This window comes from Macaca nemestrina, chromosome 3 (assembly GCF_043159975.1).
Source record: "Macaca nemestrina isolate mMacNem1 chromosome 3, mMacNem.hap1, whole genome shotgun sequence".
Taxonomy (NCBI): domain Eukaryota; kingdom Metazoa; phylum Chordata; class Mammalia; order Primates; family Cercopithecidae; genus Macaca; species Macaca nemestrina.
The window spans coordinates 61597101-61621897 of record NC_092127.1 but is presented as its reverse complement, the minus strand read 5'-3'; the positions used below and the strand labels follow the sequence as shown (position 1 = coordinate 61621897).

Sequence of the window (24797 nt, the reverse complement as noted above, 5' to 3'; positions counted from 1 at the left end):
TAGATATTTTTATTATCTGTTTCAATCTTTGAATTCCCCCCCTCACCTCCCACAAATCTCACATTGAGTTAATTTTCCCTCTTTCCTAGGATTTCATCTTCTTTTCTTTTTCTTCTAGAGAACTAGGCATGATGCATATCATAGGCATGCTTTATCGTGTGGCTTTCCCCTCTTCAAATATTAATGGCCAGGTATTTTAGGATGTGAGAAGACGATCACGGCTTGTTAAAGTTGCTTTGGTGCATCACGAGTTTTTTCACTCTATTCTGATGTTTTTTCAGAATGGCCTGAACATCTGTGGAATAATTTAGCAATGTTTTTCAGTTAGCAAGTGAATATTGAACCTTAAATAAGAAGTGCTTTTAATGTTAACAACTTTATATGACTCCACTATTTTAGTTAGAACTTATAAAAACTTTTATGCTAGCCGGGCGTGGTGGCTCACGCCTGTAATTCCAGCACTTTGGGAGGCGGAGGTGGGCGGATCATGAGGTCAGGAGATGAAGGCCATCCTGGCTAACACGGTGAAACCCCGTCTCTATTAAAAATACCAAAAAAAAAAATTAACCAGGTGTAGGTGGTGCACAGCCGGCCGTAGGTGGTGCACGCCTGTAGTCCCAGCTACTCGGGAGGCTGAGGCAGGAGAATGGCTTAAAACCCAGGAGGTGGAGCTTGCAGTGAGCCAATATTGTGCCACTGCACTCCAGCCAGAGAGACAGAGCGAGACTCTGTCTCAAAAAAAAAAAAAAAAAACCTTTTATGCTAAAACTAGTTCTCTGGTATTCTGCATTATTGGAACATATTCATCATGTTATTATTAATGGTTAAATAAATTAGTTCACATAAATGATTAGATCAGTGCCCTGTCCATAAGTGTTCAAAAAAGCTGCCAACTGGATAACTATCTAATGGAAGAATTGTATGTGATATGTTTGACATGTTTTAGCTCTTGTTAAGGTAAGAAATAATTTTCGTATGTTGTTACTTATCTAGCTCAACTTATAAATGTCACCTTTTTGAGAAATAGACCAATTCTTCAAGTCTGTCATGTCTTGAAGGATATAGTAAACCTTTCTTTTTATAGTATGATCTTTTAAGAAGCATTCATGCAGCATTTGAGTCCCTATTGGTGAGTGAGCAGACTATCCAATACTCATTGGCCCTCTGGCACAACAAAATTAAAACAAATAAACAGTCCAGGTGCAGTGGCTCACGCCTGTAATCCCAGCACTTTGGGAGGCCGAGGTGGGCGGATCACGAGGTCAGGAGATCGAGACCATCCTGGCTAACACGGTGAAACCCCGTCTCTACTAAAAATACAAAAAATTAGCCGGGCGTGGTGGCGGGCACCTGTAATCCTAGCTACTCGGGAGGCTGAGGCAGGAGAATCACTTGAACCCGGGAGGCATAGCTTGCAGTGAGCCGAGATCGCGCCACTGCACTCCAGCCTGGGCGACAGAGTGAGACTCTGTCTCAAAAATAAATAAATAAACAAACAAACAAAAATCTGTGACTACCTAGGGTTGCTAGGGTTGCTTAAGAAGAGTCTAAAGTTCTGTTATACCTGTGAATGCAGAGGACCCACTTGTTTGCATTAGTAAATTAGTATCAAATTTATTTCACTCTTTTGTGTATCTAAGTGGGAGTATAGCTAAGAGGTATTAGGAAGAGTAGATTTATAATCAAAGTCAAATATGAAAACTCAAAAATGCTACTATGAAGGCTTCACTTGAGAGACATAAATGTTAACTATTATCATGTGCCAGATGCTAGGGCAATTGCTCTGTTATTATCCCCTTTACACAGAATAAAGGGAACAAAAAAGATTAAGTAACTTGCTCAGGTGGAGTCACTACTAAGCTATTTGACCTCTTCCATTCCCCATCAGTCACTTCAAAACTTAACAGAGTTTAGATGACATTGGAATAGTAGAATTTTTAAAAATTCAGTCTTTTCACACACCAAACATAAAAATAAAAGAAGCTGCCAGGCGCAGTGGCTCACATCTGTAATCCCAGCACTTTGGGAGGCCAAGGTGGGGGTTGATCACAAGGTCAGGAGTTTGAGCCCAGCCTGGCCAATATGGTGAAACCCCGTCTCTACTAAAAATACAAAAATTAGGCCGGGCGTGGTGGCTCAAGCCTGTAATCCCAGCACTTTGGGAGGCCAAGACGGGCGGATCACAAGGTCAGGAGATCAAGACCATCCTGGCTAACCCAGTGAAACCCCGTCTCTACTAAAAAATACAAAAAACTAGCCGGGCGGGGTGACGAGTGCCTGTAGTCCCAGCTCCTCAGGAGGCTGAGGCAGGAGAATGGCGTAAACCTGGGAGGCGGAGCTTGCAGTGAGCTGAGATCCGGCCACTACACTCCAGCCTGGGGGACAGAGCGAGACTCCGTCTCAAAAAAGCAAAAACAAAAACAAAAACAAAAAAAAGTACAAAAATTAGCCGGGCATGGTGGTGCACGTCTATAGTCCCAGCTACTTAGGAGGCTGAGGCAGGAGAATCACTTGAACCCAGGAGGCGGAGCTTGTAGTAAGCTGAGATTGTGCCACTACATTCCAGCCTGGGTGACAGTGAGACTCTGTCTCAAAAAATGAATGAATGAATAAATAACTAAATAAAGCCATTCCTTTATGTGCTCTAATATTTTGTGTTATTTAGAGCTTATTGATAATACAAGTGAATAAGAGGCTATTTAAATGATTAAAAAGGGACATGTACCTTTCCTAACCCTTCTCACATGTACACAAGCCCGTATTGTAACTTTAGGCACCAGGAAGTAAACAAATTCAGATTCATTCCACAAGAGCAAGTGCCTGGAACTAACTCTTAGGAAAAAAATTATCCAGTGGGCAATAATTTCAAAGTCCTCTTTACTTCTCCCCTATTGCTGTCATATCTATCTTCAAAACAAAATCTCTTTATGTGTTTACACCAACATGCAAATATCGACCTCTAATTTTTTTCCCTTCTCATGGTTCATTATAATTCACAAGGATCGAATCCTTGAGCCAAAGAAAGACAAGCATGTTGTAAAGCTATGACTTCCCAACATATTGGAAATAATAATCTATTAGCAGGCTATCAGTTTCAAAGATAGTCTTTTTTTTTTTTTTTTTTGAGACAGAGTCTCAAGTCTGTCACCCAGGCTGAAGTGCAGTGGCATGATCTCCTCTCACTGCAACCTCCACCTACCAGGTTCACACCATTCTCCTGCCTCAGCCTCCCGAGTAGCTGGGACTACAGGCGCCTGCCACCACACCTGGCTAATTTTTTTTTTTTTTTTTTGTATTTTTAGTAGAGACGGGGTTTCACTGTGTTAGCCAGGATCGTCTTGATCTCCTGACCTCGTGATCCACATGTCTCGGCTTCCCAAAGTGCTAGGATTACAGGCGTGAGCCACCACACCCGGCCAAAGATAGTCTTAATAGCTTTGTTAGGATGTCAGGAAATGCTTAGTTGAACAAATGGGATACAAAATTAATATCTCATAGTTATTATTTAAACTGCATGAAAATATAGACATGCATTTTCTTTTTTCTTTCTTTCTTTTTTTTTTTTTTTTTTTGAGCCGGAGTCTTGCTTGTCACCTAGGCTGGAGTGCAGTGGCGTGATCTTGACTCACTGCATCCTCTGCCTCCCAGGCTCAAGCAATTCTCCTGCCTCAGCCTTCCAAGTAGCTGGGATTACAGGCGCCCACCACCACACCCCGCTAATTTTTGTATTTTTAGTAGAGGTGGGGTTTCACCATGTTGGCCAGGCTGGTCTCGAACTCCCAACCTTGTGATCCACCCACCTTGGCCTCCCAAAGTGCTGGGATTACAGGCATCCACCACCACACCCGGCTAATTTTTGTATTTTTAGTAGAGACGGGATTTCACCATGTTGGCCAGGCTGGTCTCGAACTCCTGACCTTGTGATCCGCCCACCTTGGCCTCCCAAAGTGCTGGGATTACAGGCGTGAGCCAGTGCGCCCGGCCTAGACATGCATTTTCTTAAAATCCTGGAGGAAAGATATGAAAAGATTAACAGTAGATGTGAGTGATGGGATTATGATGTTTTCCCCTTCCTATATTTTGGATTTTCTGAATATTCTGCTATGAAAATGTATTATACAATAGAAAAAAAAAAACAGCTTTAGAAAAAAATATCTTGTGAGTGGGGCAGGGTGTCGCAGGACTATAGTTCCAGATACTCAACAGGCTGAGGTGGGAAGATAGCTTGAGGCCAGGAGTTTGAGGCTGCAGCGTGCTACGATTGCACCTGAGAGTAACCACTGCACTCAAGCCTAGGCAACATAGTGAGATCTTCGCTCTAAAAAAAAAAAAAAAGAAAGAAGAAATACCTTATGGAAGATAAAATTTGTCTGTTCGTTTTCAATTGAAATATTAAAATATTCGGTAAAGTTAATGTAGGAAACCAAGGCTTTTGATTTTAAGTAGCTAGGAACATGTTCATAGTAAATGAAAAGCATCTATATCATAATCTGTGAAAAAGAATCTTACATTCTGAAAAGTCACATAATTAATTTTTAACAAAGTGATGATAAATCAGTCCCTTTTTCTTTCATAATTTATTTTATACACACACATCACACACATGCCACTGTGTGTGTGCATGTATGTGTGTATGAATATATATATTCTAAGGCACAAAAAAGTGCTTCAGAAAAAGATAATGCTTCTAGATCCATCAAAGTTGGAAGTATGTTTGATGTTTTCCAGTAGTGGTGATAAAGTTGCATGCATCTGAGGCGGGCGGATCAGTTGAGGCCAGGAGTTCGAGACCTGCCTGGCCAACATGGTGAAACCCCCTCTCTACTAAAAATACAAAAAGTTAGCAGGGTGTAGTGGTGCATGCCTGTAATTCTAGCTACTTGGAAGGCTGAGGCATGAGAATCACTTGAACTGGGAGGCAGAGGTTGCAGTGAGCAGAGATCATGCCACTACACTCCAGCCTGGGCGACAGAGCAAGACCCTGTCTCAAAAGAAAAAAAAAGGCCGGGCGCGGTGGCTCATGCCTGTAATCCCAGCACTTTGGGAGGCCGAGGCAGGTGGATCACGAGGTCAGGAGTTCAAGACCAGCCTGGCCAAGATGGTGAAACCCCGTCTCTACTAAAAATACAAAAAAAATTAGCCGGGCGTGGTGATACGCGCCTGTAATCCCAGCTACTCTGGAGGCTGAGGCAGAGAATTGCTTAAACCTGGAGGGGCAGAGGTTGCAGTCAGCCGAGATTGCGCCACTGCACTCCAGCCTGGGCGACACAGGGAGACTCCGTCTCAAAAAACAAAAAAAGTTACATGGATTCAAACACCCATTCTGAGGAGGGTAAACTGCCTGTTTCATAGCTATTTAGAGAGGATGTAAAGTTGCAAGCCACAGATAAATTTGGAAATAACTTACGGTAAAGGCATTGTTTGTCCCCCCTTTTTGTTAGTTACTTAGAGTTTTTCTTTCATATTTAATTTTAGACAAGCCATCTATGATGCATTTGAACGCTTCCTCCATAAATACGCTAACTAATTGGATTATTATATGTAACCAGTGTGGCCAAGATGTTTCTTACAAAAGGAAGCTTCATCCTATGATCATGTGAAGGACAAGCAGACAGCACTAATATATCTAATCGCTATCAATGTAGTCTGGAATTCATTGTTACAGATCCGTTAACTATAAACTTCGAATACATTTGAATAATTTCAAGATAATATTTGAAGTAAATAATGTTAAAGTATTTTTATTATTGTTCATTGGAATCCCATATACTCAGTGTTTAGTCTGTTGTTACTATCTATGAAAACTAAATTTTTAATCATGAATAATTTATTAAATTAAATAAATTTATTCATAGAAACTCTTTTGGGTTTTAGTAAAATTGCTAAATCAAACCAAGATTTTAATATATCAGCATTTACTTTGTACCCTTATAACATTTCACTATTGACTTTATTTGAAAAACATGTTTATTTTTTGAATGTATGGTGAATTCATAATCTTGTGTTCAACTAATTTTCTGCTGTGGAAATAAATACTTATGATGTATAAAATCAGTGTTAACTTTGAATTCTAAAATATCCTGATAGCTTCATAGATAAGTGCTTTGCTTTCTTTTTCTTTTTTTTTTTTTTCTTTTTTTGATATGTACCTCTACTTGAGTACAAGTGCTTTTAATGATCAAAGTGAGTGACAGGGTGTGGTAGCTCACGCCTGTCATCCCAGCACTTTGGGAGGCTGAGGCAGTCGGATTACCTGAGGTCAGGAGTTCAAGACTAGCCTGACCAATATAAACCCCCTCTTTACTAACAGATACAAAAACTTAGCCAGGCATGGTGGCGCATGCCTATAATCCCAGATACTCGGGAGGCAGGAGAATTCCTTGAACCCGGAAGGCAGAGGTTGCAGTGATCCGAGATCCCACCATTGCACTCCCGCCTGGGTAACAAGAGTGAAACTCCGTCTCAAAATAATAATAATAATAATCAAAATGAGTGTTCTGCAGATATGCATTAGACTTTGCTAGACTAAAACTTTACTAAAGATTAGGGTTTTAAAAAAATGCCAATAGGCGGGTGCGGTGGCTCATGCCTGTAATCCCAGCACTTTGGGAGGCTGAGGCAGGTGGATCACAAGGTGAAGAGTTTAAGACCAGCGTGGCCAACATGGTGAAACCCTGTGTCTACTAAAAATACAAAAAAATTAGCCGGGCATTGTGGCGTGTGCCTGTAATCCCAGCTACTCAGGAGGCTGAGGCAAGAGAATTTGTTGAACCCGGAAGGCAGAGGTTGCAGTGAGCTGAGATTGCACCACTGCACTCCAGCCTGGGCAAGAGAGCAGCAAAACTGCATCTCAAAAAAAAAAAAAATTAGACGGGCATGGTGGCAGGCACTGCTCAGGAGGCTGAGGCAGGAGAATCGCTTGAACCCTGGAGGCAGAAGTTGCAGTGAGCCGAGATCGCACCATTGCACTCCAGCCTGGGAGCCAAGAGCAAGACTCAGTCTCAAACCAAAACAAAACAAAATGCCAAACTTATATCTCCCTACTGAAAAAGTTTCAATTCACAAAAATGGAAACATTGGAAGACCTGTTGCATTAACTGATGGATACTGTGTCTTTTTTTTTTTTTTTTGGGGGGGGGGGGTGGGGGAAAAGAGTCTCACTCTGTGGCCCAGACTGGAGTGCAGTGGCATGATCTTGGCTCACTGCAACCTCCGCCTCCCGGGTTCAAGTGGTTCTCCTGCCTCCACCTGAGTAGCTGAGATTACAGGTGCCTGCTACCATGCCTGGCTAATTTTTGTATTTTTAGTAGACACGGGGTTTCACCATGTTGGCCAGCCTGATCTCAAATTCCTGACCTGGAGTGATCCACCTGCCTTGCCCTCCCAAAGTGCTGGGATTATAGGCGTGAGCCACCACACCCGACCTGACATTTTATTTATTTTATTTTTTATTTTATTTATTTATTTTTTTATTTTATTTTATATATATTTTTTAAGACAGAGTCTCTTTTTCACCCAGGCTGGAGTGCAGTGGCACGATCTCGGCTCACTGCAAGCTCCGCCTCCCAGGTTCACGCCATTGCCCTGCCTCAGCCTCCTCAGCAGCTGGGACTACAGGTGCCCACCTCCACGCTCGGCTAATTTTTTATGTTTTTAATAGAGATGGGGTTTCACCGTGGTCTCAATCTCCTGACCTCGTGATCCGCCCACCTCAGCCTCCCAAAGTGCTGGAATTACAAGTGTGAGCCACCGCGCCCAGCCTTTTTTTTTTTTTTAATTACTTTTTTTATATGCTTACTCTTTGGATTACTAACCATCTAACTACCCAAATACTTAACAGCTTTGGCTTTTAATTTCAGAATTTAATAGACACATATGCAATTGATTTGTCCCATATAAACTTTATTTTACAGAAAATAAAGTTTTATGTAATAGCTATTAACTCTTTTAAATAGGGATTATATGGCTAGATTTGGTGCTTTCTGTTTATGTTAAACTTCTCTAGCTCTCAGCTAAAATGTTAAAAAAGTAGAAAATATTTTGGGGTATTGTGTGAAGTTTTACAGTAGGTATATTTGAGTTTCGTTTGAAATCTGTGTTGTCTGTGAATTATTTTTAAATAGGTATTCTTAGTTACTAAAGATATTTGAATTATAATGTGCCTTTGCAGTCTTTTTAGAGATTTCATTTGTCACCTCTAATGCCTCTATCTAAATTTTTTACAAATATTTAAAAATTATTAATGTAAAGTTATTGATGGTAAAGTAGTAACTTCTTTCAAACTACTTTGGCACAACAAGCCAACACTGTACAGCTCTTTGAGCGATAAGCAATTTTACATGTTCAGATGAGAACCTTTAGTTTTAACCGAAAGTATAAAATCTACTAAAGTTATTCCACAAAATACTCTTTAAATAAAACTTGTCAACTGAATTACGATTTTCTTATATTATGTATATATTGAGGTTATATGATTGAATGCTTTTTGAACAATGGTTTTAGTAAAACCAGTACTTTATTATTGTGCACATAAACATTTCTTACTAAGCAATAATGTACTATGTTGTGTGAATTTCTATTGTTAAAAAATGAAATTTTGATTTAGTTTTAATTAATTCTTAGGCATAACTAACTTTTCCCAAATAAAGTGTGAAAGAAAGTATTTTTAAAATTTCATCTCTTAACCAGATGTATTAAAAATATATCCCCTAGGCCAGGTGTGGTGGCTCACACCTGTAATCCCAGCACTTTGGGAGGCCCAGGTGGGCAGACCACCTGAGGTCAGGAGTTCGAGACTAGCCTGACCAATATGGAGAAACCCGTCTCTATTAAAAATACAAAATTTAAAAAAAAAAAACCACAAAATTAGCCGGGCGTGGTGGCACATGCCTGTAATCCCAGCTACTCGGGAGGCTGAGCCAGGAGAATCGCTTGAACCTGGGAGACGGAGGTTGCAGTGAGCCAAGTTTGTGCCATTACACTCCAGCCTGGGCAACAAGAGCAAAACTCTGTCTCAAAACAAAAAAAAAATATATATATATATATATCCCTAAAACTACCTCAGTTGATGAATTCAAAGTGCAACATAACTTTTCTTAGAATTTTTTAATCTATTCCCCCCAAAATGGTGGCTTAAGTATTCTCAAATATGTAAATATATATATACATATACATATATGTATGTATATACACATATATATACACACATATATACATATACATATATATAAAAAATCTCGAGGCCGGGCACGGTGGCTCAAGCCTGTAATCCCAGCACTTTGGGAGGCCGAGACGGGCGGATCACGAGGTCAGGAGATCGAGACCATCCTGGCTAACACGGTGAAACCCCGTCTCTACTAAAAAATACAAAAAACTGGCCTGGCGAGGTGGCAGGTGCCTATAGTCCCAGCTACTCCGGAGGCTGAAGCAGGAAAATGACGTAAACCCGGGAGGCGGAGCTTGCAGTGAGCTGAGATCCGGCCACTGCACTCCAGCCAGGGGCACAGAGCGAGACTCGGTCTCAAAAAAAAAAAAAAAAAAAAAAATCTCGAGGTGCGGTCTGCCATTTGTCTGCCATTTTGAGGATTAGGTACTACATAAAATATTTTTTTTTTTTTTTTTTTTGAGACGGAGTCTCGCTGTGTCGCCCAGGCTGGAGTGCAGTGGCCGGATCTCAGCTCACTGCAAGCTCTGCCTCCCGGGTTTTTACGCCATTCTCCGGCCTCAGCCTCCCGAGTAGCCAGGACTACAGGCGCCCGCCACCTCGCCCGGCTAGTTTTTTGTATTTTTTAGTAGAGACGGGGTTTCACTGTGTTAGCCAGGATGGTCTCGAACTCCTGACCTCGTGATCCGCCCGTCTCGGCCTCCCAAAGTGCTGGGATTACAGGCTTGAGCCACCGCGCCCGGCCTTACATAAAATATTATAAATTCATTTAGACCAGAGTTGTAAACTGGTAGTTCACGTAGGCCAGTTTGACCCACAGTTGTTTTATTTGATGTACATAATGATTCGAAAATTTTTGAATTTGAAAAGTCTTTCTTTTTTTTGAGACAGAGTCTCGCTCTGTCGCCCAGGCTAGAGTGCAGTGGCCCGACCTCAGCTCACTGCAAGCTCCGCCTCCCGGGTTTAGGCCATTCTCCTGCCTCAGCCTCCCGAGTAGCTGGGACTACAGGCCCCCACCACCACGCCCGGCTAGTTTTTTGTATTTTTTAGTAGAGACGGGGTTTCACCCTGTTAGCCAGGATGGTCTCGATCTCCTGACCTCGTGATCCGCCCGTCTCGGCCTCCAAAGTGCTGAGATTACAGGCTTGAGCCACCGCGCCCGGCCTTGAAAAGTCTTTTTTTTTTTTTTTTTTTTTTTTTTTTGAGACGGAGTCTTGCTCTGCCGCCCGGGCTGGAGTGCAGTGGCCAGATCTTAGCTCACTGCAAGCTCCGCCTCCCGGGTTCACGCCATTCTCCTGCCTCAGCCTCCCGTGTAGCTGGGACTACAGGCGCCTGCCACCACGCCCAGCTAGTTTTTTGTATTTTTTTTTTAGTAGAGACGGGGTTTCACCGTGTTAGCCAGGATGGTCTCGATCTCCTGACCTGACCTCGTGATCCGCCCATCTCGGCCTCCCAAAGTGCTGGGATTACAGGCTTGAGCCACCGCGCCAGGCCCGAAAAGTCTTTCGATTGGGTATGCATTCTCCAGTTTGCCACAGCCTACTGGACTTCCCTCTTATATCAGACAACTTCTCTACTTTGTAGTTCCTACTCAGCCCTGAAGACTTCTAAGTTTGAGACCCCTGATTTAGATCTGTAATTAGAAAAAGCTTCTGAATTTCATGATTTGCTAATGTAATTACTATTGTCATTTTAGCATGTGCATTTTAGATTCCTTTTTTGTATTTTTGTAATGTGCTTTCTCTCATAAAGATAATTGAATTGTTAACACAGTAATTGAAATTTTAAAAATCATTTTCAAATCTTGTATTATATTTCACAATAAAAGTATATTTTAAAAGCTAATATTTGTGCTTTTTTTAAGAGGTATTATTGTAAATACAGTAGACACATGTCACGTTTGATTAATGTACCCAAACTTAAACTGAGTGTGTATGTTCCCTCTTTGTTATTATGCCCTAAACAAGGTAAGACAGAAATAAGCAAGGGAGGCTCTAGCAGAACAGTATCAGTATCTCTATAAAAATAACCAAAATTTTCCCCAAAGTTGTGTGATCTGAGGGAAATAAACATTCTTACAGACCATAGTTATCTCAGTGTTGCTGAATGTTGAATGTGGTTACATTTATACTCATGAATAAATATACTGCAAACAAAATCTAGAGATTTAGTTAGACTGGGAATGGGAGTCTTAGAGTCTCCTGTATGTTAATAATAGTAACTGCATGTGGAAATGTGAGGAAAGATTATAGTAGATTAGACAAAGGGGAAAAAGGTCATTTGGCCACTTTGCAGTAAAATAGCCTAATTCTAGGAATATTCTTATAGAAAAAATCCTAGGAAACCAATGACTGTATGAATTATAAGCCAGGAATTAAATGGGCCAGCACCTTGGTGGACTCCCCAGCTCCAGAACTGTGAGAAATAAATATCTGTTGTCTAAGCCACCAAATTAAGGTATTATTTTATAGTAGCCCAAACAGACTGAGGTAACAGGTCATGTGAGCAACCATTAAATAAGAGTATAAAACAGCACTGTCCAATATAACTTTATACAGTGACAGAAAGGTACTCCATCTACTCTACCCAACATAGTAGTCTTTAGTCATATGTGGCTATTGATCATGTGAAATGAGGCAATCATAACTGAGGTACTGAATTTTTATTTTTTATTATTTTTTATTTTTTTGAGATGGAGTTTTGCTCTTGTTGCCCAGGCTGGAATGCAGTGGCACGATCACCACAACCTCTGCCTCCCAGGTTCAAGTGATTCTCCTGCCTTAGCCTCCCAAGTAGCTGGGATTACAGGCATGCGCCACAACGCCCAGCTAATTTTGTATTTTTTTAGTAGAGATGGGGTTTCTCCATGTTGGTCAGGCTGGTCTTGAACTCCTGACTTCAGGTGATCTGCCCACCTTGGCCTCCCAAAGTGCTGGGATTATAGTGTGAGCCACCACGCCCGGTCTGAATTTTTTATTTAATACTCAAGTGTTAAAATTTAATGTAAATAGCCACATGTAACTGGTAACTATTAGATAGCACCGATACAAAAAAAACCTGAAAAGTGGCCGGTTGCGAAGGCTCGTGTCTGTAATCCCAGCACTTCGGGAGGCCGAGGTGGCTGGATCACCTCAGGTCAGAAGTTCAAGACCAGCCAGGCCAACATGATGAAACACCATCTCTACTAAAAATAAAAAAGTTAGCTGGGCGTGCTGGCAGACACCTGTAATCCCAGCTACTCGGAAGGCTGAGGCAAAAGAATTGCTTGAACCTGAGAGACAGAGGTTGCACTGAGCCGAGATCATACCACTGCACTCCAACCTGGGCAACAGAGCAGGACTCCATCTCAAAAAGAAAAAAAAAAAAAAAAAAAGGCATAGTAGGGCAGTCTTGTGTACCTGTACTGCCAGTTACTCAAGAGGCTGAGGCAGGAGGATCACTTGCACCCAGGAATTCAAGGCTGCAGTGAGCTATGGTTGCACTACTGCATTTCGGCCTGGGTGACAGAGCAAGGCCCTGTCTCTAAAAAACAAAAATAGCTGGGTGCAGTGGCTCACGCCTGTAATCCCAACACTTTGGGAGGCTGAGGTGGGCGGATCACGAGGTAAGGAGTTCAAGACCAGCCTGACCAACATGGTGAAACCCCATCTCTACTAAAAATACAAAAATTAGCTGGGTGCAGTAGCACGCGCCTGTAATCCCAGCTACTCAGGAGGCTGAGGCAGGGGAATCGCTTGAACCCTGGAGGCAGAGTTTGCAGTGAGCCAAGATCCCACCACTGCACTCCAGCCTGGGCGACAGAGCAAGACTCCGTCTCCAGATAAAAATAAACTGATGTTGACTAAAAAATTTACAGATGCACCAAAATTTGACAAAATTTAAATCTGTGAATTTGACCTACAAAAATCGATTAAAGATTTTCAAAGAAAACTCAAAATATAAAATTAAGAGGGATGAGAACTGATCCCAAGAAAATTAGTTAAAAATTAGTATGAAAGTGGAAATGGGCCAGGTGCGGTGGCTCATGCCTGTAATCCCAGCACTTTGGGAGGCCGAGGTGGGCCGATCACAAGGTCAGGAGATTAAGACCATCCTGGCTAACACGGTGAAACCCCATGTCTACTAAATATACAAAAAAATTAGCCTGGCGTGGTGGCGGGCGCCTGTAGTCCCAGCTACTCAGGAGGCTGAGGCAGGAAAATGGCGTGAACCTGGGAGGTGGAGCTTGCAGTGAGCCAAGATGGTGCCACTGCACTCCAGCCTGGGCCACAGAGAAAGACTCCATCTCAAAAAAAATTTAAAAATAAAAAAATGGAAGTGGAAATGGGCTTAACTGCGTCATGAAGAAATTGATCAGAGTTTAACTTGTTCACTAAAATTTGTTCCTGAAAATATTAATGAAGTGCTATAACTAGATTATGCAGGGTCCTGTAGGATTTTAGTCTCTATGCAAAGAGCTACTGGAAGACATTAAAGGTTTTTCTCCACTGATTTAACATGTCTTAAGTACATTCTAAGATATGTTTGGTACAGATTTAGGATTAGGACAAACACCTAATGCATGCAGGGCTTAAAACCTAGATGATGGGTTGATGGGTGCAGCAAGCCACCATGGCATGTGTATACCTATGTAACAAACCTGCACTTTTAGCACATGTATCCCAGAACTTAAAGTAAAAAAAAGACTGTCAATTGATCATTGGAAAAAAATGTCATTCACTCTGGCTTCAGTGAGAAGAACCAATTGAAGGGGGCCTGTTGTCCATGCAAATGTTTCAACTAGAAGGTCATCAATGTGGCCAGGTAAAAAAATGATGATAGCTAAAACTAGGATGGTGTCTGTGGATATGAAGAAATGTGGATGGATTTCAGAGATAATACAGGTGATGTGGTAATGGTGGGTTAGGGGTGAGGGTGGTACTCTTTGAGATAGAGGGCCGGGCGTGGTGGCTCATGCCTGTAATCCCAACACTTTGGGAGGCCGAGAGGGCAGATCACGAGGTCAGGAGATGGAGACCATCCTGGTTAACATGGTGAAACCCCCGTCTCTACTAAAAATACACAAAAAAAAATCAGTCCGGCTTGGTGGCGGGCACCTATAGTCCCAGCTACTCGGGAGGCTGACGCAGGAGAATGGCGTGAACCTGGGAGGCAGAGCTTGCAGTGAGCCAAGATTGAGCCACTGCACTCCAGCCTGGGCAACAGAGTGAGACTCCCGTCTTAAAAAAAAAAAAAAGAGAGAACCCTGGAAGAAAACCAGTGTGAGAATACAGATTAAAGATCTTAGTCTGGCACATACCTTGGTGTTTTTGGGTTTTGTTTGTTTGTTTGTTGTTTTTAGCCAGAGTCTCGCTCTGTCCCAGGCTGGAGTGCAGTGGTGCGATTCCGGCTCACTGCAACCTCCAACTCCTGGGTTCAAGCGATTCTCCTGCCGCAGCCTCCTGAGTAGCTGGGACTACAGGCGCCCGCCACCACACCCCGCTAATTATTTGTATTTTTTAGTAGAGACGGGGGTTCACCATGTTACCCCAGGCTGGTGTAGAACTCCTGAGCTCAGGCATCCGCCAGCCTCCCAAAGTGCTGGGATTACAGGCCTGAGCCACCGCGCCAGGCACATACAGATTTTTATATGTCTAAAACTAGACAGTAAGGTGGCAGTTGGAGGCTCAGAGCAGAGGCCTGAACAGGAGATAAAAACTCGTAAATCACTATTATTTAGATGGTAACTGATGTTATAGGCATGGGTGAGATTTTGAGGAGAGCCTAGGAAAGGAAGAGGACATGGGACAATGGTTCTCAAACTTTTTTTTTTTTTTTTTTTTTTTGAGACGGAGTCTCGCTCTGCCGCCCAGGCTGGAGTGCAGTGGCCAGATCTCAGCTCACTGCAAGCTCCGCCTCCCGGGTTCACGCCATTCTCCTGCCTCAGCCTCCCGAGTAGTTGGGACTACAGGCGCCTGCCACCGCGCCCGGCTAGTTTTTTGTATTTTTTAGTAGAGACGGGGTTTCACCGTGTTAGCCAGGATGGTCTCGATCTCCTGGCCTCGTGATCCGCCCGTCTCGGCCTCCCAAAGTGCTGGGATTACAGGCTTGAGCCACCGCGCCCGGCCTGGTTCTCAAACTTTTTCATGTAAGAAATCCTTTAACTGTTTTTTTGTCTTTTGTTTTTTGTTTTTTTTGGAGACAGAGTTTTGCTCTTGTTGCCCAGGCTGGAGTGCAATGACACAATCTCGGCTCACTTCAACCTCCGCCTCCCGGGTTCAAGCGACTCTCCTCGTTTAGCCTCCCGAGTAGCTGGGATTACAGGCGTGTGCCAGAACGGCCGGCTAATTTTTTTGTAGTTCTAGCAGGGACGGGGTTTTGCCATGCTGGCCAGGCTGGTATCAAACTCTGGACCTCAAGTGATCTGTCCGCCTCGGCCTCCCAAAGTGCTGGGATTACAGGGGTGAGCCACCGCGCCCAGCCTGAACTATGTCTATTTTATAAAAAGAAAACACAGTGAAATAATTTAAATAATTAGTTAATTGCGTCCCACCCCCTCCATGCCCAGTCTGTGAAGGAAGCAGATCTTATTCATTTTTATGCCCTTAGTGCCTGGCACGATTGGCATTACCAAGTGGTCCATCAAACTTTGCAGAATGATTTGAAGTGTAGTGCTATTTTCACTGTTCCAGCTTGCAATTTTAAACCATATTAGAGAGCAATTTTAAGCAGAAATTTTATTATCTTCTCCAGTGGTTTTCAAACTGGGTTCCACATGCTTCTCAGAGTTGTTTTTTAGAATTAAAAAATTATAGCCAGGTGAGGTGGCTCACATCTGAAATCACAGAATTTTGGGAGGGCAAGGTGGGTACATCACCTGAGGTCAGGAGTTTGAGACCAGCCTAGCCAACATGGTGAAATCCTGTTTCTACTAAAAATACAAAAATTAGTAATCCCAGCACTTTGGGAGGCCGAGACAGGCGGATCACGAGGTCAGGAGATAGAGACCATCCTGGCTAACACGATGAAACCCCGTCTCTACTAAAAAATACAAAAAACTAGCCGGGCGAGGTGGCGGGCGCCTGTAGTCCCAGCTACTCAGGAGGCTGAGGCAGGAGAATGGCGTAAACCCCGGGAGGCGGAGCTTGCAGTGAGCTGAGATCTGGCCACTGCACTCCAGCCTGGGCGACAGAGCGAGACTCTGTCTCAAAAAAAAAAACAAAACAAAAACAAAAATTAGCCAGGTGTGGTGGCGCACACCTGTAATCCCAGCTACTCAGGAGGCTGAGGTGGGAGAATCGCTTGAACCTGGGAGGTGGAACCTGGGAGGTGAGCCAAGATCATGCCACTGCACTCCAGCCTGGGTGACAGAGTGAGACTCCATCTCATTAAAAAAATAATAAAAAAATAAAAAAATAAAATTACATGCTTTTGTCTTAATGACATTCTAAAACAACAACTAGTATACAATCTTCTGCATCATTTAGGCTAATAGTTCTCAATTCTGGTTACGGATTTGAGTCTCAGTAGAAAGCTTTTAATAAATATTGATGTCCAAGCTACACTCCAGACTAATTAAATCAGAACCTCTGAGAAGGGGGCCCCCTATAAGGGCATTTTTTCCCCCAAAGATCTTGAGATGATTTAAATGTAAAGTCAAGGCCGGTAACAGTAGCTCACACCTGTAATCCCAGCACTTTGGGAGGACAAGGAAGGTGGATCACCTGAAGTCAGGAGTTCAAGACCAGCCTGGCCAATATAGTGAAACCCCGTCTCTACTAAAAATACAAAAAATTAGCCAGGCATGGTGATGGGTGCCTGTAATCCCAACTACTCAGGAGGCTGAGGCAGGAGCATCACTTGAACCTAGGAGGCGGAGGTTACAGTGAGCCAAGATCGCACCATTGCACTCCACCCTGGGCGACAAGAGCGAAACTCCACCTCAAAAAAAAAAAAAAAAAAAAAAATGTACTGTCAATGTTGAGATTTACAATGATCTAGATCCGGGAGTTGGCAAACTTCATCTACAAAGGGCCAGAGAGTAAATATTTTAGGCTTTGCAGGCCAACACACAAAATTGAGGCTATAATTTAGGTACTAATATGAGGTTGAAAATAAATTTCCACAAATTTTTACTGATGAAATTCAAAATACAATAATTATTGTTTCTACTATAGCTCTACTAATGAGAAGAATGGGATTCTTTTTGGAGATAATTCACTTAGTTGAGGATCAAGATTTATGTTCCCTGTCATCAAAATCTGTTGCAAATATTCATCTATTAATACTGACCTGTAATGACATTTTACGTATTTCAGCTTCAAAAATATCTCCACACAGATAGGTACTGCCAAATACTGATATCAATCTAAAAGCAAATTATTTTTTCTTCTTTTTTTGAGATGGAGTCTCACTCTGTTGTCCAGGCTGGAGTGCAATGGCATGATCTCGGCTCACTGCAACCTCCGCCTCCCAGATTCAAGCAATTCTCCTGCCTCTGCCCACTGCGCCCAGCCAAGCAAATGCTTTTAATTGAACATATTCACCATTTGAAAGGCAATTTATAGAATTCTATTTGATTCTGTTCCTGATATTTGCCCTTCAGCCTTTCTGCAGCAATATAAAGTGATGATAGCACTACATAAGGTCTCTGTTACCACTATTCAACTCTATTGTTGTAGTGTGACAGCAGCCATAGACAATACATAAATGAATAAGTATGGCCTGTTCCAACAACATTTAATTTATGAAACTGAAATTTGAATTTTGCTGGGTGCAGTGGCTCATACCTGTAATCCCAGCAGTTTGAGAGGCTGAGGCTGGTGGATCATCTGAGGTCAGGAGTTCAACACCAAACCTTGTCTCTACAAAAAAAAAATACAAAAAGTAGTCAGGTGTGGTTGTGCACACCTGTAGTCCCAGCTACTCGGAGGCTGAGGCAAGAGAATCACTTGAGCCTGGGAGGCTGAGGTGGCAGTGAGCCAAGATCGAGCCACTACACTCCAGCCTGGGTGACAGAGTAAGATTCCATCTCAGAAAAAAAGAAGAAAAGGAAAGAAATTTGAAATTTATGTGTTTTTTTATGTGTAACAAAATACTATTTGTTTTTCTTTTCCTTTTTCTTTCTTTTTTTTTTTTTGAGACAGAGTCTCACTCTGTCATCCAGGCTGGAGTACAGTGGCATGATCTCAGCTTACTGCAACTCCTGCCTCCTGGGTTCGTGCCATCTCCTGCCTCAGCCTCTGGAGTAGCTGGGACTACAGGCGCCCGCCAGCACGGCTGGCTAATTTTTTGTATTTTTTTAGTAGAGACAGGGTTTTATCATGTTAGCCAGGATGTTCTCGATCTCATGACCTCATGAGCTGCCCGCCTCGGCCTCCCAAAGTGCTGCGATTACAGGTGTGAGCCACCGCGCCTGGCCCCTCTTTTTTTATTTTCTTAATCATTAAAAAATGTAAAATTCATTCTTAGTTTGTCCCTGCATAAAAATAGCTGGTAGACAGCTTGGCCCATGGGCCATAGTTTGCCAAGGCCTGATCCAGATAATCTATATGACCTTGAATTGTTTTCTAAGTAATATATTTTTACTAGTGCTTATGATTGGAATCAAGCAGTTATATAGTAACAAATATGGTTGTTCATATATGTGACATATAGTAATAAAAACATTGTAAGTCAGAAAAAAAGCCAGTAGTCTTTCTTACCCTTCATGTTCCCTATCTATGACTTTGTAATTTAAAAAATACTGGGTTACTGAGTTATGTAGACCTCCAAAATGTTGACACATTTCATTACACAACAGCAAAAAGTAGGTTCATTAAAATCACTACTGAGCTCATCAGGAAGTCTTTTTTTTTTTTTTTTTTGAGACGGAGTCTCGCTCTGTCGCCCAAGCTGGAGTGCAGTGGCCGGATCTCAGCTCACTGCAGTTCCGCCTTCCGGGTTCCCGCCATTCTCCTGCCTCAGCCTCCCGAGTAGCTGGGACTACAGGCGCCCGCCACCTCGCCCGGCTAGTTTTTTTTGTATTTTTTAGTAGAGATGGGGTTTCACCGTGTTAGCCAGGATGGTCTCGATCTCCTGACCTCATCATCCACCCATCTCGGCCTCCCAAAGTGCTGGGATTACAGGCTTGAGCCACCGCGCCCGGCCTCATCAGGAAGTCTTTAAGCACTAGGAAGCTGTTGAGTTCATGGTAATGGTTACAAGTTTTCCAAGCTTCTCAATTTCTCTTGAAAACTTGAAGGTTATCACTGACAACAGATACTGTCTAGTTGTTGCCACTGATGTGACAGGCTCATTTCATTCATTTTTTAGAAAATGTCTGCCAAATTACCTAAGCACAAGTAAACCTATTTTGTTATCAATAGTTTTTTCTTTTTTGTGTGTGTGACAGAGTCTCACCCTGTTCCCTAGGAGGGCAGGGGCACGATCCCAGCTCACTGCAACCTCTGCCTCCTGGGTTCAAGTGATTCTCCTGTTTCAGCCTCTGGAGTAGCTGGGATTACAAGCGCCCACCACCACACCCAGCCAGTTTTTGTATTTTTTAGTAGAGATGGGGTTTCACCATGTTGGCCAGGTTAGTCTCGAACTCCTGACCTCAGGTGATCCACCTGCCTCGGCCTCCCAAAGTGCTGGGGTGCTGGGATTACAGGGGTGAGCCACTATGCTCAGCCCCATTTGATCTTATTTCTAGGGGATCATGACACTGAAACCACAGAGAAGGGAATGCAATCCTCTCCTACTACACTGTTTTGTAGTAAGAGATATTATAAACTCAAAATAACATAAAGCTGTTTGTGGGTTCTTAAATTTTCAGACCAATCTGTGAACAAAGCACAAAGGTACATTATGGTTACTCAATAGAGTATAAGTGATTACTCCTGACAATGTAAGGAAAAAGAAGAAATGTCCAGGATGTGGAGACCTCTCATATGCTGCCAGTGGGTGTGAGAATTGGTACAAGAGGTTGGAAAATGACTTGGCAATATTTAGAACAAATGAAGATATGCAGATCCTATGACTCAGAAATTCTATTCCTAAAATGATACCCTCAATAAATTGGCACACGCACACCAGAAAAAAAAAATGTTCATAAAAGCCATGTTTATAGTAGACCCAAACTGGAAATCAAAAAATTCATCAACAATAGCATAAAAAATTGTGATACAGTCATTCAATGAAATACACATACTATAACAGAACAAATGACCTATAGCTACTCTCAACTTGTATAAATCTTAAAAACATAATATTGAATGAAAGAAGCAAGATAGAAAATAGCATATGATTCCATCTACATATAATTTTAAAAATAGGCAAAATTATGGGATGCATATTTAGTGATAAACCATAAAGAAAAGCAAGAAATTTGAGGAGGCCAAGGCAGGAGTATAGCTTGAGCCCAGGAGTCCAAAATGAGCCTGGTCAACATGGGGACACCTGCTCTCTACAAAAATGGAAACGAATAAAAAATTTGCCAGGGCCAGGCACAGTGGCTCACGCCTGTAATCCCAGCACTTTGGGAGGCCGAGGCAGGCTGATTGAGAGGTCAAGAGGTTGAGACAATCCTGGCCAACATGGTGAAACCCTGTCTCTACTAAAAAAAAAATACAAAAATTAGCTGGGCATGGTGGCATGTGCCTGTAATCCCAGCTACTTCGGAGGCTGAGGCAGGAGAATTGCTTGAACCTGGGAGGTGGAGTTTGCAGTTAGCCGAGATCGCACCACTGCCCTTCAGCCTGGCAACAAAGCAAGACTTCGTCTCAAAAAAAAAAAAGCCAGGCTTGGCAGCTGATGCCTCTGGTCCTAGCTACTTGAGTGGCTGAAGTGGGAGGATCTCTTGAACCTGGGAGGTCAAGGCTGCAGTAAGCAGTGATCGCAGCACTACACTACAGCCTGAGCAACAGAGTGAGATCTTGTCCCCCCTCCAAAAGAAAAAAAAGGTATGTGTTGGTGGGGGGACACATGGGAGTTCTAATTTTTGACTTGGGTGGTCGTTATATGGAATGGTTGTTCACTTTAACCATTAATGTGTACATTTTGTGGTTTTGATTTGAAGTGGGGGGGGGGTACTTTTCTGTGTATGCTATATTTTACAATAAAGAGGGTTGAATGTAAAAATAAAGAAAAACAGACAACAGTTGGAAGGTAGAACAAAGTGTAGGATGATATATTCTCATTTTATAGAGTGGCAATATAAGAAGCTCTTTCTAAAATCAGTGAAATACTAAGTAAATGTTCAAAGTACTTAAATTATTTAAAATTTCCAAGTAAACAACAAAAAACATCAGAAATTGGGAGGAGAATTGAGGAGGGGCTTATGTAAGTGTGTTTGATCCTCATGTTTTATAGTGGCAAGGCAAAAGTTGAAAGATAGTGACTTTGGGGATTAGTACCTCTGTGAAGTAGAACTGTTTTTTTTTAATTCATAATAAACTATATTGTACCATTTGGTGTTACCATATGCAGAAGTTAATTGCATTTTTTTTTTTTTTTTTTGAGATAGAGTTTTGTTCTTGTTGCTCAAGCTGGAGTGCAATGGCACCATCTCCGGCTCACCACAACCTCCGCCTCCCAGGTTCAAGCGATTCTCCTGCCTCAGCCTCCTGAGCAGCTGGGATTACAGGCCACCACACCCAGCTAATTTTGTATTTTTAGTAGAGATGAAGTTTCTCCATGTTGGTCAGAGTGGTCTCGAACTCCCAACCTTAGGTGATCCGCCCGCCTCGGCCTCCCAAAGTGCTGGGATTACAGGCATGAGCCACTGCACCCGGTGGCTAATTGCATTTTAAAAATCGCAAGCTATTTTGTAGTATTGTTGAACAAATTTAAGGGAAAAAAAAGGCAATATAGTGTACTGTTACGGTTAAGAGCATGAACTATGGAGAACTATGAAGCCAGATTGCTTGGGCTCAAATCCTTGCTTTGGCACTTTTTTTTTTTTTTTTTTTTTTTTTTTTGAGATGGGAGTCTAGTTCTGTCACCCAGGCTGGAGTGCAGTGGTGTGATCTTGGCTCACTGCAACCTCTGCCTCCCAGGTTCAAGTGATTCTCCTGCCTCAACCTCCCGAGTAGCTGGGACTACAGGCATGTACCCGGCTAATTTTTGTATTTTTAGCAAAGACAGGGTTTCACCATGTTGGCCAGGCTGGTCTTGAACTCCTGGCCTCAGGTGATCCACCAGCCTTGGCCTCCCAAAGTGATGGGATTACAGGTGTGAGCCACCATGCCCGGCCCTGGCACTTTCTAATTGTATGATTCTAGGCAAGCCATTTATCCATTTTGACTCAACTTCCTCACCTAAAAAGGGGGGCAATAATAATCTGTATTTTATATAGTTGTTCTTAGGATTAAATGAAGTAACATATGTAAAACCCATAGTGTCTAGCATATGTGTGTTAACTATTACCTACCACTAGGTAGTTAATTGTGTAAAATAAAGCTGAAAGGAAAAGATGAAGACTGAAAATTACCCAGTAGACTTATTAACATGTAAGTAATTTGATATTTTAGTGACACGGTTGAGTGATAGAGCCAGAAACTGGACTGAAAAGGTAGAGGTGAAGAAACAGATGCATACTCAATTTTCCATGAATCATTGATCATATTCCTTACATTTTTTTCTTAACTCCTTTGACTTTCCCAAAGATAACTGCTATCTTTTTTTTTTTTTTGAGACGGAGTCTCACTCTGTTGGCCAGGCTGGAGTGCAGTGGCCGGATCTCAGCTCACTGCAAGCTCCATCTCCCAGGTTTACACCATTCTCCTGCCTCAGCCTCCCAAGTAGCTGGGACTACAGGCGCCCGCCACCTTGCCTGGCTAGTTTTTTGTATTTGTTAGTAGAGACGGGGTTTCACCGTGTTAGCCAGGATGGTCTCGATCTCCTGACCTCGTGATCTGCCCGTCTCCACCTCCCAAAGTGCTGGGATTACAGGCTTGAGCCACCACGCCTGGCTTTTTTTTTTTTTTTTTTTTTTTTTTTTTGAGATGGAGTCTCTCTATGTCACCCAGGCTGGAGTGCAGTGGCATGATCTCAGCTCACTGCCACCTCCGCCTCCCTGGTTCAAGCAGTTATCTGCCTCAGCCTCCTGAGTAGCTGGGATTATAGGCACATGCCACCACGCCTAGCTAATTTTTGCATTTTTAGTAGAGACAGAGTTTCACCAAGACCAATCTTGGCCAGACTGGTCTTGAACTCCTGACCTCGTGATCCACCCGCCTCGGCCTCCCAAATGCTGGGATTATAGACGTGAGCCACCGCACCCGGCCTGATAACTGCTATCTTTACTTCTAACACAATAGATTAATTTTGCTCTTTTTGAACTTTAAGTAAATTTAACTCTATACAAATCACAGTGTATTTATGTGTGCCATCTTTTATGTTTACCAGCCTAACACTATGCCTGTGAGATATATCCATATTGTTGCTTGTAGATGTAGTTAATTTTTCAAAGCTGTATATTATTTCATTATATAATGTATTAGTCAGGGTTCTCTAAAGGGACAGAACTAATAGGATATGAAAGGGAGTTTATTAAGGAGAATTGACTCACATTATCACAAGGTAAAATCCCAGGATAGGTGGTCTGCAAGTTGAGGAGCAAGGAAGTCAGTGGTAGATCAGTCCTCCAAAACCTAAAAAGTAGGGAAGCCAACAATGCAGCCTTCTGTTTGCGGCCAAAGGCTCAAGAGTCCCTGGCAAACCACTGGTGTGCATCCAAGAGTTCAAAAGCTGAAAAACATGGAGTCTGATGTTTGAGGGCAGGAAGCATCCAGCATGGGGAAAAGATGAAGGTTGGAAGACTCAGCAAGTCTAGTCCTTCCACTTTCTTCTGCCTGCTTTATTCTAGCCACGCTGGCAGCTGATTAGATGGTGCCCACCCAGATTGAGAGTGGGTCTGCCTCTCCCAGTCCATTGACTCAAATATTAATCTCTTTTGGCAACACCCTCACAGACACAACCAGAACAATACTTGGATTGCAGGATTTTCATTCTTCAATAAAGTCCAATCAAGTTGACACTCAATATTAACCATCACATATACCATACCACTATTTATATATTCTACTGCTGGTAGGCATTTAGGCTATTTCCAGTTTAGGGATAGAAGAATGATAAAGAATGCTGGGATTTTTCTGTTCATGCATTTTGGTGCACATTACTGTTGGAGCAAAATGGCTAGGTCAGAGATATGTTCATATTCGACTATAGTAAGTACTGCCAGTTTCCCACAATAGCTGTACTAATTTTGGTAGTGTCAGACTTTTTTTTTTTTATATGTCATCTGGTAAGTTGTAGTGTTTTCTTTCTTTCTTTCTTTTCCTTCCGTCCGTCCTTTTTTTTTTTTTTTTTTTTTTTTTGAGATGTGAGTCTCGCCCTGTTGCTCAGGCTGGAGTGCAGTGGCTGGATCTCGGCTCACTGCAACTTCCACCTCCCGGGTTCAAGCAATTCTCCTGCCTCAGCCTCCTGAGTAGCTGGGATTACAGGTGTGTGCCACCATGCCCGGCTAATTTTTGTATTTTTAGTAGAGACGGGGTTTCACCACATTGGTAAGGCTGGTCTCAAACTCCTGACCTCGTAATTTGCTCACCTCAGCCTGAAAGAAACCAAACACATCCCTCCATATATCTCCCAACTCCCTGAGCCCAGCACAAAC

The 24797-nt window shown here is 42.6% G+C and overlaps 1 protein-coding gene and 1 long non-coding RNA gene across 12 annotated transcripts in view; one reads left to right on the top strand and one right to left on the bottom strand.

Annotated features, from left to right (window-relative positions):
• LOC105486100 (abhydrolase domain containing 18) overlaps positions 1–24797 on the top strand; it is an 88511-nt gene that overhangs the window by 63015 nt on the left and 699 nt on the right. For 8 of the 11 annotated variants that reach the window (XM_071093058.1, XM_071093062.1, XM_071093064.1 and 5 more), the window contains one exon: positions 119–247. The exons of 1 other annotated variant lie outside the window; for it this stretch is intronic. In XM_071093058.1, the coding sequence (XP_070949159.1) occupies positions 119–200 (82 nt within the window). In that variant the 3' untranslated portion in view covers positions 201–247. Of the gene's footprint in view, positions 1–118; positions 248–5475; positions 11009–24797 lie in introns of those variants that run through there. 2 more of the 11 variants (XM_071093065.1, XM_071093059.1) reach the window with 1 other exon arrangement.
• Positions 162–24546, bottom strand: LOC139362325 (uncharacterized). The gene is made up of 4 exons (XR_011620978.1): positions 23694–24546; positions 17932–18006; positions 4205–4318; positions 162–295 (listed from the first exon to the last, which is right to left on the bottom strand). It is a non-coding gene; the product is annotated as an uncharacterized lncRNA (long non-coding RNA).